This window comes from Triturus cristatus, chromosome 5_1 (genome assembly GCF_964204655.1).
Source record: "Triturus cristatus chromosome 5_1, aTriCri1.1, whole genome shotgun sequence".
Lineage (NCBI taxonomy): Eukaryota > Metazoa > Chordata > Amphibia > Caudata > Salamandridae > Triturus > Triturus cristatus.
The window spans coordinates 572,954,304-572,974,985 of record NC_140587.1 but is presented as its reverse complement, the minus strand read 5'-3'; the positions used below and the strand labels follow the sequence as shown (position 1 = coordinate 572,974,985).

At 43.1% G+C, this 20,682-nt stretch overlaps 1 protein-coding gene across 1 annotated transcript in view; it reads left to right on the top strand.

The window, feature by feature from the left end:
- Positions 1–20,682, top strand: part of PREX2 (phosphatidylinositol-3,4,5-trisphosphate dependent Rac exchange factor 2) — a 1,250,200-nt gene that overhangs the window by 630,951 nt on the left and 598,567 nt on the right. Inside the window, exons 20-21 of the mRNA XM_085605489.1 lie at positions 829–914; positions 13,820–13,956. Coding sequence (XP_085461615.1) covers positions 829–914; positions 13,820–13,956 — 223 coding nt within the window. The remainder of the gene's footprint in view (positions 1–828; positions 915–13,819; positions 13,957–20,682) is intronic.

Here is a 20,682-nt window from a genome sequence, read left to right as displayed (position 1 = left end):
ATGACCAATGGGTACAGAATATTTGCATCGACTGACAAAATCACATAACAGTTGCACCTACAGCATGTGCGTTTTTGACCCTGTTCAGCTGTACATATGCAGTTTAGCACTGATTTTTGGGCAGGTGATAACATTGATTGCAAAATTTCCCTACTGTGGTGCATATGTATGTAACATGCCCTAAATGTTGTATCTGCTACATCGATTAGGACACAGTACACAACTTAGTGTATATCATTTTATGTAGACAATTCACAAGCGATGGCTTATACCAACAGCATTAGGGAACAGTCACACTTTAACTCTTAAACTGTCAGCGATCATGTAGTCTTGTATATGTATATAAAGTACTACTTTTTGTGTCTTTTTGTGTGTGCAGGGATTGCCTCTTACGTATACCTCACTACTCTAATTTTACCTTTTCCTCTTGTTTGCTCTCTGTTTCGGTACTGCTGACTGTATATTTTGTAAAACCGGTCCTGTTGTTGTTGTCATTTGTCAAAGTTCATCGTCTCATTTCTCACCATGCTTTGTCAGCTGTTGCCCATTTTTTAGCTCTGTCCTTTAATTTTGATGGATACCCCAAATTACAATCTTAGCCTTATGATTCTTTTTCTCAGTCTGTCCTTTCTTTGTCACAAATTTCGAATATTCAGTTTCTTTATACATTAATATCTTGCAATATTTATTGTACTTTTCTATCTTATAGAATGTTACTTAGGGCTTTTGTGTAGATCTCTCTGCGTATATTCACCCCTTTTGCAAGAAAGAGAAATGAAACACAGACACCTCTTGATCTGACATCATGAACTTGCTTTTCTCCTCTAGGACAGTGAAGATCCCTGACTCCATTGATGGGCTTGGATTCCAAATCCGGGGCTTTGGTCCTTCCGTGGTCCATGCTGTGGGGAGAGGTAGGCCATTGAAACCAAGACAGGGAAGACTGTAGATTTTACTTAGGACAGAGAATGACATACTAGCAAACACTAGCGATAACGGACATTTATTGACACGCACTGATCATCACTGATCAGTGCGTGTCCATATCTAGACAATAACAGACCCTCACAAACCGACACAGACAATCAGTTAAACAGATACTACAATTAAATTAGCATTAAGGTTACAGTGCAAAACTTCTAAAGTGCCAGAAAATAATAAGCAAGATACTTTATAACTATACTATCCCACTAAAAAAGGCATTTCCATTGACATATCTCAGTACATTGTAAATGACAAATCAAATAACATCATTGATGACCTCCTAAATTACCTCGCTTTGTGATATCAATGAAATTATTGATGAAATAATGCATGACATTGTTTATTCATTGGTGTTTTATGTAGAACCATGTCCCACTAGCAGGCCATTTTACTATGCTAACATTCTCAACAGCATCTTTCATCACATCATTCAATGGATCTGTGGTACTTTGCCCAGTCACTGAAAGATCATGTTGCCACTTACCACACCTTAATGTTTGTTACATCGGTGGACATGTAGAGGCCACAGCTTTAAGATATCATATTGAAACAAGGGCCTAGAAGCAGTGGGAGTGTGACTGTGTGTGTATGTGTGTGTGACTGTGTGTAAGTGCATGAGGGTGTGTGTGTGCATGTGTGTGTGCGTATGTGTGTGTGTGTGTGTGTGTATGCATACGTGGTATTTAGTGACCAATGACTGCATGATACAGTTTGTGCACATGGAGAATAGTGTGTAAACATGGCTGGTTTGTGGCCACTAAGAAGAGCATGTGGTGAGTTGGATAGTGTATGTGAAAGGATTAGCATGCTGCTGAATCCAGCATGCTCCAGTAGCTGCACCAGCCAGTGCATCTTGGAAATCTCGCAGAATGATGGATGACCTATCATCGCCTACCATAATTTGCAACTGAAGGTGAAGCACCACCTCTCACTGATCTTGGCTCCCATCTACATCCTAGGTCGTGTGTTCAAAGAAGAACGTTAGTGCATGGGCCTATGTTGGCATCACTCATTCCGCAGGGCATACACGGAAGCACTGCCACTCTCCTGGACTGATCATGCTGCGATTTTATTTGAATTTAAACAGGCTATGTGTCATCAGTATAAACCTTTTTCTAAGGCCTTGACAACTACAAGGGCCTGGAAAAATATTAATAGCCTAGAGCTAGGAAGTCTCTTGAAAGCTACAGCTTACCCACCGCCATCCAATGTAGAGGACGCCACGGCCACCTACATGGAATGTGTAGATTCCGCTTGCAGGAAATTAGTGCCCGGCAAACAGTGCATTCCCAAGCAGGCATTTCCATCTGCCCCTTGGTATTTAGAAAACCTAAAAGCACACAAACTTGACTGTAAGCGGCTAGAGTGAGCCTGGAGGAGAGGGTACAATAACACCAATAAAGAGGCCTATAAATTAAGTCTTCCACGCTATAAAAAACTTCTTTTCGAAACCAAAAGAAACATACTTTGGGGAACAAATTAGGAAAGCCAAATCCTCATTTAAAGAACTTTTCAAAACTATTATTACACTTACGACCTCTTCTAGCCCCAAGATAGACAGTAGCCCGGAACTCTGTGATACTCTGGCCGCCTTTATTTTTTGCAAAAGGTGGAAATCATCTTTTCCTCCTTTACTCTCAAGCCAACTGACGCCAATAAGGCCTCAGCGACAGGGTCGTTTAAGGACAACGGGCCTATCCCCACATTAGATTGTTTTACGTCGCTGGACTCACAAGGGGTCACCAAATTACTGTCAGAAATTCGATCTGGTTCCCCTCTGGACCCATGTCCAGCTTCTGTACTTAAACAGGTTCCAGACATTATAGGGGCAGCCCTTACCCCACTGTTTAACTCAATTTTTAACTCGTGCCACTTGCCTGGACCCTGGAAAACAGCATTGATCCTTCCTTTATTAAAAAAATCAAACTTGGATCCAAAAGACCCGAACTATTATAGACCCATCTCGCGTCTTCCTTTTCCAGGAAAAATGATTGAGAAGGCCATGAATGGCCAGCTCAGTACGTTTCTTCAAACTAACTCTCTGTTGGACTCTACACAGTTTGGTTTCCGTGCGGAACTTAGCACCGAGCTGGCTCTGATTAAATCCATGGAGGAGATCAGAGAGGCCTTGGACCAGGGAGGCGCCGCGATACTTATCATGCTGGATCTCTCGGCCGCCTTCGATACGGTCCATCATGAAGTTTTGATGGACCGTCTATCTGAAAGTGGGGTCCAAGGTAAGGCCTGGGATCTCCTTAGATCTTTTCTTACCGATAGGACACAAACTGTGGACCTGGGTAGGGATAGATCTAGGCCTTTCTCTCTCCCCTGTGGAGTGCCGCAGGGGTCCTCTCTCAGTCCCACATTATTTAATGTGTATGTGTCACCACTGGCAGCCCTGATTAGATCCTTTGGGTTCCAGTTGACCTCGTATGTGGACGACACGCAAATTGTGTTATCTCTTCAGAATGGTACAGAAGTGGAGACGGGATCTAGATGCCACTACTGTATGCAGGCAATCGCGGTTTGGATGGCATTAAATTGCCTGAAACTCAACGCAGGTAAAACAGAGGTGATCATATTTGGGAACATCTCTAACCTCTGGACGCCAGACTGGTGGCCAACTGCAATGGGCATGCGTCCGGTCCCTGCAGAGAAGGCTAAGAACTTGGGGTTGATCTTTGATTCGAAAGCCTCCTTTGGTGACCAAATTAGCAGGGTCATCTCATCCAGTTTCTACATTCTCAGAATTCTGAGGAAAATTAAATTCCTCCTTCCCAAAGACAGCCTGAAGATAGCAGTCACAGTGCTCATTCTGTCACGACTGGATTACTGTAACAGTCTCTACTTGAACTTCCAAAAGAGGCATCTGAACAGACTCCAGATCATACAGAATGCGGAAGCCAGGCTGCTAACAGGTACACCCAGGTTTGTCTCTGTAAGGATGGGACTCAGAGATCTTCACTTGCTTCTTGTCAAACAACGCGCACAATTTAAGGCTCTTTGCACGGTTTTTAAGGCCCTCATGGGCATCGGTCCTGCTTTTCTGAAACATGGGATACAATGGTATGTTCCTGGAAGAGCGCTGTGCTCCTCGGAAGCAAAACAAGTGATCATTCCTCGCTTTAAAAAAGCCAGTTGGGGAGGCAGGAGCTTTCATCATTGTGCTACAAAGGCCTGGAACAGCTTGCCTTTTCACCTTAGAAACTCAACTGAGCTCCTCCCTTTCAGGAAGGGATTGAAGACATGGCTTTTTACATGAACAGTTCCATCTATCTATATCCAGGTAGGCAGTGCCCAGCGCAAGGACACCCTAGGGTAACAGAGCGCTTTAGAAGTCTCAGTAACATTAACATTGACATTAACATCACTATCCCTAGGTTAGGAAGAACAGACCAGCCAACGCAGCTGTACGAAGCTGTGTGGCACTATGCTAGTTTCACTTCAAAATGGTAGTATTTACACTGAGTAAGTGATAGTACCTGCTCTGGGCCTGCCTCCTCCCATACTAGAGTGTCAGTGCTCCACACTGGTAGCCTTCAGCTCCCTTGTCCTCCTCTCTCCACTTTTGTTTTGTTTTTAGTTTTTAGTGTTCCGTATTTTCACTGTTGGGCAGTAGCACTGGTTGTGCCAACTGCGTGGGTAATCTTTTTTTTGCCTCTTTGCACATTCTAGTTTGATTTGCGACAGTTGTGCTTCCATTGCTGTGAAACAGAGCAGGTTGACTTCTGTGGTCCCCAACTTAATAATTATTTGTATCGGTGAAGGGTTTAGCTTAAGTTCAGGAAGAAATGGCGCTCTGGCATGTACGCTAAAATGATAAGTTGAGACTGAGTATGTACGGTGCTGACAGGTCGGGGGGAACAAACCCAAGTGAAACAACCCCTGCAAGTGTGTGGGTCAAGACCCGCACAATCAATTTGAAACCAAGTCCTGTGCACACGTATCAGGATAATGGTTTAAGTGTACCATGTAAATTCTAAATAAATGTCAAGCATTTTTTGTCTTCGAAATTATGGAGGTCGACATCAAGTGTATCATAAACAAGGATTTTTTATGTCAAACCAGATCAATACAGAACCCGTGTCGCTACCGGGTCGGAATTATTACCGGCATTGCGATTATAGGACCTTTGTGACAAACATACAGCCCTGAAGAATCACAATTGTACCACGTTGTGACGAAACACGTGTCAGCTGGTTTGTTTTCTTTCTGTATTGATCTGGATTGGCATAAAAAATCCTTGTTTATGATACACTTGATGTCGACCTCCATAATTTCGAAGACAAAAAAATGCTTGACATTTATTTAGAATTTACTTGGTACACTTAAACCATTATCCCAATACCTGTGCACAGGACTTGGTCCCAACTTAATAATGACTGGAAACCAGGGACACCCAATGAATCATTACTGGAACTCAGGGACCCTCACAGAGTCATTTCTGCAAGCCTGGGACCCTGGCGTAACAATTTACTATGATTTGAACCGCAAGACAATGCACAAAAATTACAGGAACAAACATTCAACAAACAAATACACAAATGTAATTCTCAAATATTAAAAACCTGCATTTTAATATTAATAGGAAGGTGAAGCTTTCCTAAATACAGTTGATGCCACTCATTGCCCATAGGATATTGCTTGATGCACTTACAGTGCTCCCACAAATCAATCTGAGGATATTAACTTCAATTTTCAATTTATCTTCTTTATTTATATACACTTTATTAATCTGTTAATAGTATTTAATTTTCTAAGCATTTGCGGACCTCCTGAGTAGGCTTTGCATACCCCCAGGGGCCCCCACACCACAGGTTAAGAATCAGTGCTTTAGTGCTGCCTTGCTCTGTAGCTCCATAGGATTAAAGAGCCCAATGCCATAATTCTAGAATGAGTGTGTGTAAGATATGAGTGTTTGTAAACTACGAGCCTAAAGCCTATGTACACTGAACCCCATGAACTGCTCGCACAGTGCTTATTGTTGCTGCACCAGCCACAACCTTGAACTTTCTCACGCAGGGACACTGTTCCATTCTAGTGTCTAGGAGAATAATACAGCGGTCTATTGCACATACTTAGATTAGCACACCTTTTTCAAAACATTGCACATTCAAAGTAAACAGTCTACAAAGCGTGACCTTTAAATAATTGTTGTATGTGGGTCTTTGAAATTTGCCAAATGCATTAGTTACATTATTTATGGGATTTTATTTTTCTTCTTGCCTTGAAAAAGTGACTGTGTCACGAAATACGTGTTGACAGAGAGATTTTCCTCTTTTTGAATTTTCTTCAAGAAATGAAACTTAATACATTGAACGCCAGTTTTAGAAGTGCCTTTGTCGTTTGCCATTACTAAAATAAACTTTCATTGTTTCAATAAAAGTCACTCTTTAATAATGTATGAATGTTATTTTAGCTAGTTTCTCAGGCTTGTTGGCTATCCCACTCACTACTTACCGTAACAAAATTAGGCAAAGAGGTTTTATAAAGACCACTGCACAATTTATACATTTATTGGTATTTTAGAAATTGGGTTTTAGTGGAAGAGCGCACATAATTAAACTTTGGAATCCTCCATGAGCAGCTCCTTAATAAATGTTGAAAAGAATATTGACCACTTGCACCGTAAAATAAAATGTTTCGTAGCACTTGGTTTGGTGACATTGCTACGCACCTGAATATTTAAGATTTAAGTGCTGGCCGACAGATTGCACAAAATCTCTTCAGCATGCACATTAACCCACTGAGATGTCTTATATAATAAGTATATCAGTCATGAATTTGTTGGAGGAGACAACAGAGCATTTGCACATGAAAAAACATTGATGTTTGCCAGTATTTCGTGCGCCAAGGATTTTAACTGTGCTCTATGTCTAAGGGACATTTGCTATTCTTTAAGCGTGCCTGTTTCTAAATCGAAACATAAGCCACGAAGACTGTCTCTAACTGACTTCAAAGACTATCTGATGCCATCAAAAATACTGCCTGCCGCTGGAAGCCATTATTCCCCTTTGCCTTTCATGATGGTTAAGCACTTTCTTAAACATGTGACACATTATTGGTCTTCCTAAAGCAGAATATCTGAAGCTGGAACACTGATACTCTTGAGTGTGGTCATTTCCAGACAAAACTCATCTTTCTTCTTTGAAACTTGCCAAATTTTATTTTGAATTTTTATCCAGTTTTTAAACTGAAAGGACCTTTAATATGAATCTCACCATAAGTCAAAATAGTTTTTAGTGGCTGATCACTACATTTGATGTTTCAGTTTCTTTGGAACATACCTAATGCTTGTTTACAGTTCAAGGACCCTTTGCTGAGATCAATTTAAGCTAGTCACGAAAAAAGTATGATAAAAAAGGCCTTTTTGTTTCCAACTGATTTTGAAACTTGGATAATCCACTGGAGAACACTGTTTCGAGAACATGTGCAAGCCCGAAGACCTGATGTCATACAAGTCCATTCCATTGGGTATTGAATGGTTCAACCAACCACAACTATCAACTGTTGCATGTCTGGTTCTGGCTTTTCAATCAAAAGCCTGACGGGACATGTAAAACCATACTAATAATAGGAAAAGGAAAATGACAGGTCTAAGCATGCACAACTACGCGATTAATAAATGACATGTGACTACGGAGACAGCAGGTCCTATAGGAGGCAGGTTCACCTAATTATTCATAGGGCCCAGGTTATATAAGCAGTTCCACTGGGTGGTGAGATGACAATCTTGGTCCACAAGGTGCCCTTACTAGCACGATGGCCCATGGAAAAATGATGGTCCATGGATGAAACCCTGGATTATAAGAACTCACTCTGAGCCTGGAACGGTAAATAAGCAACTAATGTATTCATTTTCTGTAGCACCATCCACAATATATAATATATATGTTCATGTTAAACTATATACATGGTTTTGAGAGGTTTATGAGTATATGTTGCCTGAAGAGGCCTCCTGACAGAACACTATAAAAAATAAACTAGATGTTTTCAAAAATGGAAATGTGAAAATAACATTTAACATGTCACTAATGGAATTAGCATGCATATTTCCACACATTGGGGAGCCGCGCTTATGAATCAGGTAAAATTACATTTTAACACTTGCTTGGTGAATTTAAAACGGGCAGGTTTCCAACATGTAAAGTAGATCTTATCACTTGAATGTCATAATGTCTGGGCACTAAAGGTAGGAGAAATGAGAGAATGCCCCAGTCCCCTTTAGAAATGCTGATAGCTTTTTCTCACTTTGTCACTTGTCTTTCTGAAAGCAGGCGCCGGGCAATATATGAGCCCTGAGCACGTTTAACAAGTTAACAATGCTGAAGGTTCCAGCCCATCCAGGAGACAATCATCATACATTATTGGTCCACAAGCCTTTTTAACCTGGTGCCTAAGGATGTGCAGCCATACAACAGTGTTTTGAACCTTTGCTCTGTCTAAGGTTGAGAGGAAGACTGTCCAGATAATGGCAAACTGCCAGCTAGCAGCCATGTTCACTGTATTTTGCAACTGTTCTTCAGCTTGCTACTCACTTTTTCACAACCTAACACAAGCATGAGGGAGCTATCCAATCTCCTCTGGAGACCTCACCAACAGTAGTAAAGTCACGTGTGCTCGCTCAGATAGAATCCTCAGGAGGGAGATGGCCATTAGGCAAGTGGTATGCTCCTGGTTTCGATTGACACTTTTCACACCTGATTCCCAGCTGGCAGATTTTCCAATCCTGTGGAAATCGCATTGTTGAAACTGCTGACACTGGGGATTGAGATTGGTCTACTTTCAACAGATAGCCAAGTTTCTGCAGATAGTCTGGGTCGAAGAGTTGACTCAGTTCAGAGCTATCCACTGCCTGCATGAGTACCAGAGGTAATCACCCACAGTGTGTACGTGGCGTGAGCACTCAGGCAGAACATGGGATGTAATCACCATTATTTAGTCTTAGCATTACCAGAGTTTAGATCCACATTACTTTAACCATGAAAATAGATTGCACAAATATTTGTTGATTAGTTCATAATTCAATGGTCCTATTTGGCAATTAAAGAAAAATTGTTGCTCTTGAATTCCATGAGGCTCACACACAGTGCTGCTTGAATTTGTTTTACAGTGACATTTATTTCCAGTTACCAGATTTGTAGGGAGTTTAGAAGTCTTGGTTACCACCATGTTCCTTGTTAGACACCATATTCCATTAAACTCAAGCCACAAATTCTCCTTGAATCAACCCCATCTGGCAACAACACTGACTCGTAAATAGTGTCTCAGCAATTAATGGATTACATTCTGTAGCACACTTAGAAAGAGGAGAATGCCTCAATGGATTGTTTTTGTGCAGGAAGGTGTTTCTTCCTGCACAAAGGCAATTCTGCCTGCAATGCAGGCACACTTGCATCATGGTGAAAGAGTGCCTGAGTTGGTGCTTGGCAGCCATAAGTACGCCAGCACAAGGAGGGAGCAGGAATGTGCCATATCTTGATAGATATAGTGAATTCCTGTATTCACCATTTGACATAGCACAGCAAGTTGTCCATATGTGTTGTGCTGCGTCAAAATTTGATAAATCTAAGCCCAAGTCACTGGCCTACAAATAAATGTTGCCTTTGTGCAACACAATCTCTTCTACATTCACATGTTTTGCACTATTCTGCTGTTTAGTGAATAGATCAGGAAATATCCTGACTTGGTAAGGCAAAGACATGACACATTAAGACACTGACATACCTGAATTAGTACGGAAAAAATTCAATGCTGAAAAAGCCAAAGTGGTTGCCTTCGCAGTGAAATCCTTTGGAGCCAAAAGTGTCAGACTCAACATCAAAAGTAGCACCTTCACAATGAAAACACCAACAATCGAAAAGCATAGGGATGCAACACAAGATCAAAGCCAAAAGATACCAACATGCTGAAGAAACCTATATTATATGTCTCGGAATCCAGACTAGAGAAAGACTGAGGTCAACGAGTTCTCAAAGGGGCCTCAAAGACTACTTAAGGACGAAAGTGTGCTTGACATCAAAAGATAAAAACATAGGCTCAAAGCCGAAATGGAAATCAAGGAACTCAACACCATTACAAAAACTGAAGCACAACTGGTTTAACAAGACCAAGAGAACAGATTGAGAAAGAGGGAGATTTAGATAGACCTGCTACTCTAGAAACTGAAATTTAGACACAGGATCTTCAGGAACAGCTAGATGAGGATTAAACTGACCAGAAAGATAAAAACAAGCCGGACAGCACATATGGAATCATTTAGATAGAGAGTCCCCACAAGAAGAAGAGACAAGCCCATCTAGAGCATCCCCATTCGCAGATAACACACATGGGGTACAGTGAGAGGAAAAGAGGAGGCATCTTGCTCCTTCCTGGAAACTGTGCAACCTTTGCAGAAGAAAATACTACCTCCCAAAGCTTCCTAGTGAACCTGTCTCTTGAAACGTGACTACATCCAGAGTGGAGAAGAAATACAGAACCTCTCCACAGAGCCAACACAAATTAAGCCCTATGCAGATTCTGATTCGCTCATAGTTTGTACAGCCACTAACAGAGCCAGTAATACACTCACTACAGGGTTCCAAACATAAAGGGACAGCAAAAGACTACATGCGGTGGGCGAGAAAATTGACTGGATAGTGGCAACTCAATGGAATATTGCAAACTGAAATACTATCCTGTCAAAAGGGGGCCATTAACAATGGAAAGAAAAAGAGGATGTAATCGGGATCATATCATCTTAGCCTTACCAGAGGTTAGGTCAAGATTTCTTTTAGGATTTTTTATCACAAAAACAGATTGTACAAACATTTGTTGATAGTTAATAAATAACATCTTCCGGAACCATTCCAAAACAGAGCACAAAATACTGTTGCAGAATGGAAGACCATATCTAATACCATCCTAAAGTTCTTGTTGAATTCACCAGATACAGCCAGTAAAAACGCATGATAGTGATTAGGCATGCCTGGCTTCGAATCTCTAGGTTTACACTGAAGGGTCAAACAATATACTTAGCAATCCCTTTAATGGAATGATTTTTTTGGGCAACAGTGTGAATGAATCCTTTTATAAGATTTAAAAAAGCAACATGACCAGATCAAGCCAAGAGTGCATTACAAACAAAGGAAGCCCTCTGAAGGGCAGTGCATAACCCTAGGAGAGGAAATGGTAATACCCAGCTACTCAAACGCAGTCAGCTCAATATCATATGACATCACAAGTGACCAGAGCTCACCAGCGTATCACTCGTTTTGAGAGAGATCTAGACGAAGGGGCCAGTCCTCCAGAGGAGGTCCACAGAGTGACCCTCTCTATGGTTTCTAGCAAAGTCAACATCTGTCGGAGGCAGAATTCAGAGGTTTCCTTCTAAGATTAACAGACATCACGACAGACAAATTGGTTGTTAAATATTGTCAAATACAGATACTTTATAGAACTACAAGGAACGCCAGCAGTATGCATGCCAAAGAGAAAATCTTACAACCACCAACTAAAATTCATACTGGCAAAGGAACTACAGGATCACTTAGAAATTATAGCTATAAAAATAGAGCCCACTTAAAAAACCCACAGGAATTGATTCTTTTTACTTCATTGAGCAAACATAGGACCTTTTACTTAGAGGATCTCAGTAATGTGTCATGCAGCATCAACATGGTCGACTAAATATGTCTACCAAACTCTACAGTGAACATATTATACATATTTAGTCAGGAAGAAAGCACAAATGGGACAATCAGAGTTGAAACACTTATTCAGTACTGTCCTTGAATTGAAAAAAGTTATAAATCAAAAAACATTTTCTCATGACAGGAAAGTAAAATGTGTGAATGTGCAAGGACGGTTAGAGATCAGCACTGTGTCTTTATGACAGTCTGTTTGCCTTAAGGTTAAAGCATACAAAAAACACTTCCCAGAAAAGACATAAATCAACATTTACAATGTAATCGGATTAGCAGTAACTATATCAAAGAGCACACACACATCTCAATCACAAGGTACACATCATGTTGCTTCTGCATTCGCCAATTCCACTCTTTGGCACTCTACACCACTTAACTCTAGGCCACTCTACTTCACACCACTCTATTCTATGCCACTCTGCTCTATACAACTCCACTCTGTGCCACTCTACTCTACACCACACCACTCTGCACTATGCCACTCCATGCCACTCTACACTGCTCAACTCTATGCCACTCCATGCCACTCTACTCTGCGCCACTCTGCGCCACTCTACATCACTCCTCTCTGCGCCACTCCACTCCACAAATTGCCACTCTACACCACTTAACTGTCACCACTGTATTCTATGCCACTTTACAACACTCTACTCTATGCCACTCTACACCACTCCATTCCAGTCTACTCTATACCTTTCTGTTCTATATCATTGCACTCCGTGCCACTGCCCTCTACTCTATGCCACTCTACTGCACTGCACTCTACTTAATGTCACTCTACTCCAAACCACTCCACTGCACTCCCCCCTACTCTATACAATTCTACCCTCCGTCACTTCACTTTTATACTAATTTACTGTATGCCACTTAACTTATGCCACTTTCCTCTATACCAGTACTTATTTTGAGCCGGTGGTTTCCGGTGCTCAGCACCAGCACTTAATTATCAACAGTGGCGATTTTCATGAGCACCTGTTAAGGACATATTAATTTATGGTAGGCACCGGGAGATTAAGTGATTTGCCCAGAATCACAGGATGTTGAGCGACGCCGAGACTCGAACCTGATTCCTCAGCTCCGAAGTCGGCAGCTCTGCCTATTACACCACATCCTGTCCCCACTTTCATGGTTCTGTTTTAGGCGACGCTAACAGGAGAAATGGGCTGGTGCCAACTGCCTCCTGACGAGAGCCCCTGCAAGATTTTTTACAAATTAACCACAGCTGTATACCATTATACTCCATGCCATGTCTGTCTGTCTGTCTATCTATCTATCTATCTATCTATCTATCTATCTATCTATCTATCTATCTATCTATCTATCTATCTATCTATCTATCTATTTGTCTGTTTGTCCGTCTGTCTGTCTCCATTCAACTACCCATTTTGTCTCTTTCTCTGTCTCCCCCAATGTTAGTCACTGTCTAGCTGTCAGTATCTATCTATCTATCTATCTATCTATCTATCTATCTATCTATCTATCTATCTATCTATCTATCTATCTATCTATCTATCTATCTATCTATCTACCTAAAACTAGCTACCCATATTATCTATTTATGTATCTCTGTCTCTCTTTCTTCATCTTTCCCTATTTTAGTCACTCTCTCTCTCTCTCTCTGTCTTTTTACCTGTCTGTCTCAGCCACCAATATTATCTGTTTATGTATCTCTGTCTCTCCCAATTTTAGTCATTGTCTGCCTGTCAGTCTGTTTGTCTAGTTATTGATGAATCGCACTGCAAGGGACTTTAAGGTTCGTGGCTCGTGGGACCTTTGTCATCCAAGAGTTTGATGATTCTTTGATTCGGAATATTCTTTGGAAGCCTGAGCCTGGACTATGACGCTAAATAGGCACATTCTGAATGATCTCATGACATAACACATGGCCATCTTTCTTACCACGTAAATTAGCATGTATGCAGAATACATAATTATTGCTGGAGCACTCAATCTTTACCGGTAAATTAGCTTCAAAGAGTCTGTATTCCTAATTTAGAAGTGATTGCATTGATATTCCTTTCCTCGTAGCCTCCTCCATTGCTTTTCAGTTAAAAAAAATCATTTCAAGGCATCATACGGGCGACTGTAAATCAGGAAGGAGAATTTACATTTTAATTATGGTTGGGTGTCTTTCATCTTCATGCTCACAGGAACAGTGGCGGCGATGGCGGGCCTTCACCCTGGTCAGTGCATCATCAAAGTGAACGGAATAAATGTCAGCAAAGAAACCCACGCAAGCGTGATTGCCCACGTCACGGCGTGCAGGAAGTACCGACGTCCTATGCAGGTGAGAGTCGACAGTACGGTGAAATACAATGCTTTACGATGGTGTTCAGAAAGTAGAGCAGCCTCTTGACTCAGCCTGCGCCACCAAATGTCACGTGATGTACGTGTCTGCCATTTACCAGCTGTTAACATCACAACAGGTCTCTATATACGTCCTGACTGCACCCTTGTTGCGTTTCAGATATTCCACACACCTATTGTAAGCGTCCCAAAGCGGCCAAACCGAGAAAGTCCGACTTGTCACGAAAGCCCTTCTACTCTTGCAGCGCTTTCATGGAAAGCATTCTGTATCATCGTAGGAGCGTCTAAATCCCGTAAAGGGGGTTACAGGCAACAAGATGTGATACGCAGGGGAGATGGAAACGTTCAATTGGGACAGTCATGTATGCCATACTATATCTAAGACATATTTTCTGGTTGCAGGCAAGAGAGATAAAGTGATTTCTCCGAAATTATAAATTTTTGGTTAAATATTAACTTTGGTCTACTGGTCGCAAGACCTCTCCTCTCCTGCGCTTATTTTCTTCACTCCCTTTCTGACTCTAAGTTCATCGTTGTTCTATCCGCTGTCAAAGAAGGTCATCAGGGGTCCTATTACGTACAGGGCACACTTTCCCTGTTTGCACTAAGGCGCACCTTCCAGCAGGTGCGCGTTCCGCAGCCAGAACAAGTGACCCTCTTTTGTTGAATGCACTGCCCTCAGAGCAGCCACGTACTTGTGCTGCCCTGGGGGCAGCTGATTCAAGTAAAATACGGAGCAGGTGCTTCAAAGCCTCTCTGTGTTTCACTGTGCAGTCGGCACTCACTTGCACTTTTAAGGGGGGTGAGAGATCCCTTTGCAGGCAGGTGCAGTGAGTGACTGCACCCACCAGCAAAGGGATATCTGGGGGGTCCATAGGACCCCCTTGACTCTCTCCAGAGGGCTGCCATCAGGGGACGCACTGGCAGTGCCCCACTTTTTTGTGGCTCACTGTCAATGCACCTCCTGACAGCTTATTTACATCTGCACCTGCGTCCATAAGAGGCACGAGCACAGAAGTAAAGAGATTACCTTATTTGCATGGGGCCATGCTTCCATGCAAATGAGGGAAATGTCCTCGTATGAAAACACTGGCACAAAATGTGCGCCAGCACCATCTGCATCTGCTGCCCCTTGTGTAATACCAAAGTGCCACAGGGGCGCACAAAGCAGGCACAAACACCTGTTGCACCCCTGGGGCACTCCTCTAATATGGGCCCAGGTCTCACCCATGCAAACATACACAGTGGTGATGCTGGGGCCCAAATTTTACTCAGCCGTCTGCAGCCAGTGCTGTCCATAGTTAAGGTCGCCTAATACAAAGGCTGTGTAGTTTTGGTTCCACTTCAAGCCCCTTTGATCCACCACCAGATACTCCCTGCCCCTTTAGCTCTCTCTTAGAGGCTCTTTTTCCATTGCTGCTGTCTCTCTTTGCCACTGTTTTGCTGTCTTTCTCTTCCTTCTTCTTCCCCCTTGTCTGCAGGTCCTCGGACTTGTTCAGGGTCAAGGTCCGATGAGGAACAATAAGTTCCAGCCCCCCAAAATGAGTGTCAGAGCCCTACATTCCCCTGCAACCACCGGCTCAAATTAAGCACTGCGAAGTAATAACAATGCCTTATTCCCTTCAGATAAATGTTTTACGCACAGGTGAATAAAGGAGCAAGTATTAAGTTGCAAGGTTGATTTCGTGCCATTTCTGACTGAATTGTCATGAAATTGTGCCAAACTGCGTTATTCTGTTTGTGTGGCCCTCTTTCAGCTTTCTTCATATCTTCAACTGCTCGCTTTCCTTTCACTGTTTTAATCAAGATTGTGGCTCGCACACTCCACTGGGATTTCCTTCTTGTCTGTCACCACCTCACCTGTGCCAGCAACGCTCATGAGTCATTTACCATTGAATTCCTTATCTCTTGGCATTGTGGACCATACCATTCTTCAGTCTGAGCTTCTGTCGGTGCCTCTGGAGTTACACGTCACTTGTTCTTCTTGTTCTCATTTCACCCGATGTTTCTCTTCGCCTAGGTTTTCCCCCTTTCTGTTCTACCGCTTTTGTCTGATGAGCCAATATATTCTTTATTTTTTACCACTCCACATCTATTTTCCATTCCTTTGTCTCATTTCTATACAGGTGAATAATGGTTATGTCCAATCGTTCCTGCCCATTTTCTTTCCTTTCCTAAGACTTCCTAAGTCTTCCTCCCTGCAACCCTCTATTTTTTCTTTCCTGCCATTGTTTCTACGTTCCTTCCTTCATCTCTTCGCTTGCCTTCTTTCATTAATTTTGCTTTCACCTTCCTTCCTTTATTACCTCCCTTTGTTGCATTCCTTTTGTATTCCCATCCTCTTTCCTTCCTTATCTGTTCCCTTCCCTTCTTTCAACATCTTATCTTCAGTCTCTGCTTCTGTTGATGTCTCAGTGATTGCACTTAGGTCTGTTCTTTCCAGTTTATTTAAACTGTACAGTCTTGAATCTATGGCAGTTGCCTGGGTACAGCACTCCGTTAGCCTTCTCGCAAGGTTTGCGCTTTAAAAAATAAAATAATGAAATGAATACAGCTTAATTTCTCCAGGCATTCTGTCTAATTTCACCTCTTATTTCACTTAGCCTGGTTATTTCCTCCTTCCAACCTCCTTCCTGATTCTCTGCGTTTTGGTGCTCTTCTTCATGTTTCGCGAGTCAGTTCCTTTAATTTCTCTAATTTGATCAGGTCACATCTATTATCCACCCCATCGTCCATCTCCTCATTTCTTTGCTGATGAATAATGGTTGCATCCACTTCTTACTTCCTTTGCTCCTGTTCCTATAAACCTTCACCCAGTCAACATGTGATGTTAACACGCATCACCACATCCTCTACACACGACGTGGCGTGCAGGACGTGGCGTCAAGTTAAATAAAGGTTGACAGAGCTCGCAAAGTCAGGTTCCAGACACCCGCTGGCTCTTTTAATCTCTTTGTCAACATGCATGATTCACCCTGTGCACCCCCAGGACCCAAGCATAGAGGGCCTATCTCACTTTCTTCCATTTCTGATCTCTTTTTTTCACTATACGAATTTTATTCATCCGTTTCTTCCTTCATCCATTCCTTCCTTTCATTCCCCTTCATTCCCCTTCATTCCTTATCTGTTTGCTTCCCTGCATCCCCTTCTTCCTTTTTTTCCGCCTTCTTTCCCTTCCTTTTTTTACTTCATTATTTCCTTTCCTTTTTTACTTCCATACTCTATCCTTCTTTCTTTCTGTTCCCTTCATTCTACAGTTTCCTCCCTCCCTACCTTATTTCCTTCCTTTCGTCTCCATTCTTTTTCTCCTTCCAGCCTCCCCACTTCCTTCTTAGCTTCTGTTTCATTAAGTTTTTTTTCATCCTTCCTTGCTTTCATCTAGACTCCTTTTTCCATACCTCCCCTTCATCCATCCTTCTTTTTCATTTTGTCCACCCTTCTTCCTTCTGTTCAACCATCCTTCCTTCCTCCATTGTTCTCTCCTTCCCTTTCCCCCCCTTTCCTTCCTTTTCATCTATACTTTGTTTAATTTCTTCCATTCTTTCCTTCATGGCTTCTTCCATTTCAGTCCTGTATTTCTTCCCTCCACCCTCCCTTCTATAATTTCTTCCCTTTCTTCGGCCATCCTTCCACTTCCCATCTGTCTTTCTCTTTTTAACAGCTATTCCTCCATGTGAAGACCAGAATGTTATTGGCTCGCCTAAACCGGCACCCGTTTATTCCGGTTTCCCCACTTATCCTCATTCTCTCTCCCACATTAGGTCTTCTATTGTTCTGCCTTTGATCACTCCTTTAACATCTTTACACAATCCGGACATGTTTTTCTTAGGTCATTCATAGGGAGGGCGTGCGTGAGTGTCCCGTGGGTAATGCACGAGTCTGGGAATGAGTCTCCATGAGTTGAAGTCCCAGCTTGGCCACTTGACCTACTGTGTGCTCCTGTGTCAGCGACTATGTCCTTGTATTTGAGCTGCACAGAGCTATTGAAAGACACTTCAATCTGTATGGTTAAGAGTTGCTCCATTGATCTGTTTATTCCATCAAAGTCGTTTGTTTGCGGATATAAAATATGCAATTGTATGCCGTAGGCCAAAAGCACTATTTTCTGAAGCTGTTGTTAGGAAACAATGTCAAAGACTGAAATGGGACCCCCTCAGCCCCGCTCGTTTGCGGGCCTGGGATCGCAGCCCGGTTACAGGGAATTTAATCTGCCTGAGTTTGGGGAAGCTGAGCATTAAATGAAGATTGCATCTGGGCTTCTCTCTGCAGGGACCAGAGCGCAGTGCTACCGCGTCGCCCTTCGGATTGAAAAGACATTACACATCTGCAGAGGCAGCGATAGATGTTTTGAAAGACATTTTTTTAAATATCTGCCAGCAAACGTCCTCATTATGTTACATCAAACAATCTTAGATTTTCTCCTCGATGGCCTTGCCGATTTTGATGCAATTGCGGCAAATGCTCCTCCAATGATAATTTTGTCTTCAAATTAGCTTTATGTGGCTCAAGGATTTTAGCACATTCGCCAGGTTGAGCACAAAACAAATAACTGTGGGGCAGATTTACAAGGAAAGTGACTCAGCGTGTGCCACAAGCCATTTGCCTGCACCGCACTGTCACTTTCAAAGCACAGGGATGAGACATATTTACCACAATATGTCACATCTCTGTGCTTCCCCCTGCGCTGGCGCATAAACTGCTGCCATACGCCGGTGCAGGCACCCTTGCACAATGATGCAAGGATGCCTGCGTCGTGGGGAGATTGTTTATGTGCAGGAACGGTTTCCTTCCTGCACATAAACAATCAGAAATGGCGTTTTTCAAATTAGCTGCATTAGCACTCATAGAACTTGCTAAACGTCATTGTTTTACTGATTGTTTACATGCATTTTCCTCTTTTTATGTGTGCTGCAGAACGAGGAGAAATGAATACATTTCTTCTTGTTGCGCTTCCGCTGGTGAGTCATAGCATTCAGACGCATTTCCAGATTCACGATTTCTCATATATCTGGAAATGTGTCTGGTTCCGTGATTGTTGCGTGGGAACACCCAGAGCAACAGCCATGGAACGCCCCTTTCACGCAAAGTGCTGCGTGCAAAGGGGCCACATTTACAAGAACAGAAGATGCCATGCAGGGTGGCTTTTTCCTGCCCTTGTAAATATGGGGCACTAAAATGTGCCGCCAGTGCGTCACAAAAAGTGACGCCCCGGTGGTGCAAGGGGCTTGTAAATCTGACCCTGTGTTTTTTAGAGTTGGTAAACAGTGAATCAGTGAACAAAGGGAGAAGGGGTTTAAGGCACGTGAGCAAACATTGTAAGAAAGTAAATATTCAAAAAGAGTTTTCTTTGACTCACTTAAGGTTTGTTTGATAACTAGCCCTCGGAGATTGTGAGGCTTCAGACTCATTTGGCGACAATTATAAGGTGACACCAGATGCAGGGTTACCTCTCGACAACATGGCAGAAAGGCCCTGATTACAAGCTGTGCTGCACTGACAGAGTGAAAACTCCACACTGGCACTATGCGGTAACATTCCCAAGTACCGTACAATTACAAGCTACTCCCCGAAATAACTGCCTGGACCACATTTTTAAGGGCAAAATTCCGCTTAGGTGACCAGGGTTATCTTAAGGATTTTGAGGCCTAGGGCTAAACATAATTTGGGGCCCTTTTGTGAAGAGCAATTCTGAATTTATTATATATTTTCATCTATTTATCTCCCTCAGAAGCTATGGTCTGATCATTAGCAACCCTCTTCCTTGGCCAGCCTCCATCTGGGTCAACCCTGGAACAAACAGTCTCTCCATCTGGCCGGCAACAGAGAAGCTGAAAGACTAGGGGGCCGATTCCGATCCGGGTCGGAAAGCACTCCGACCGAGTCGGATCCGGAGTGTTTTCCGACCGAGCCGGACCACTACAGTCCGACCGAGCGAGTACGATGCGCACGTATGCTGTCGGACTCGGTTCGGTCGGACTCCCATAGAAGTCATTGTCGTACGACGTGTACATGGGCTCCCATTGACTGAATGGGTACGTCTCGAACAAGTGCGCCCCCTACAGTGGGTACGCGTCGGTGCCACCCGCACAGTACATGCCTGTGTTGGGGAGACCTATAGGTCACCCCCTGTGTCCGAGTCGTAGGGCTGCAGGTGTCAGGGGGTCTGACGCCCAAAGTCCGACTCCGGACACTCCGGCTCGCACAGGCTGTCCGACGCGTGCATCGTACTGGCTCGGTTGTAAATCGCATCCATTGCACGCCACGGTTAGCTTCTGACCGGAACGTACGGAGCGGTTCGGACACGGAAACAACTCGATCGGTGATTTTCATGTAGCTCGCATCGTACTTGCTCGCTCGTACAGCTGTACGAGTCAGCGAGAAAACACACGTACGGCTCGTTGTTTTTCCGGCCGAACCCGATTCGGTGCCCTTCCGTCCGAGATCGGAATCGGCCCCTAGATGTGTGAACAAGATGGCTGCATGTGGACTGGTGCCTCACATTTGGGCCTGTGCATACAGCAGGTGTTTTTGTACGTTGACATCTTGACGTCTTGCATCTTTGAGGAACAGGGGCTCTGAGTCAAGTGGCACTTGACTGTGATCGCACTGACCAAGCAGTTGGGATGGACAGTGCAGTGAAGTCATGGGAGCAGCATATCATGTTGCTCTGCACAGCACTTTGATACTTGGCCTGCCCTCAGGCCCT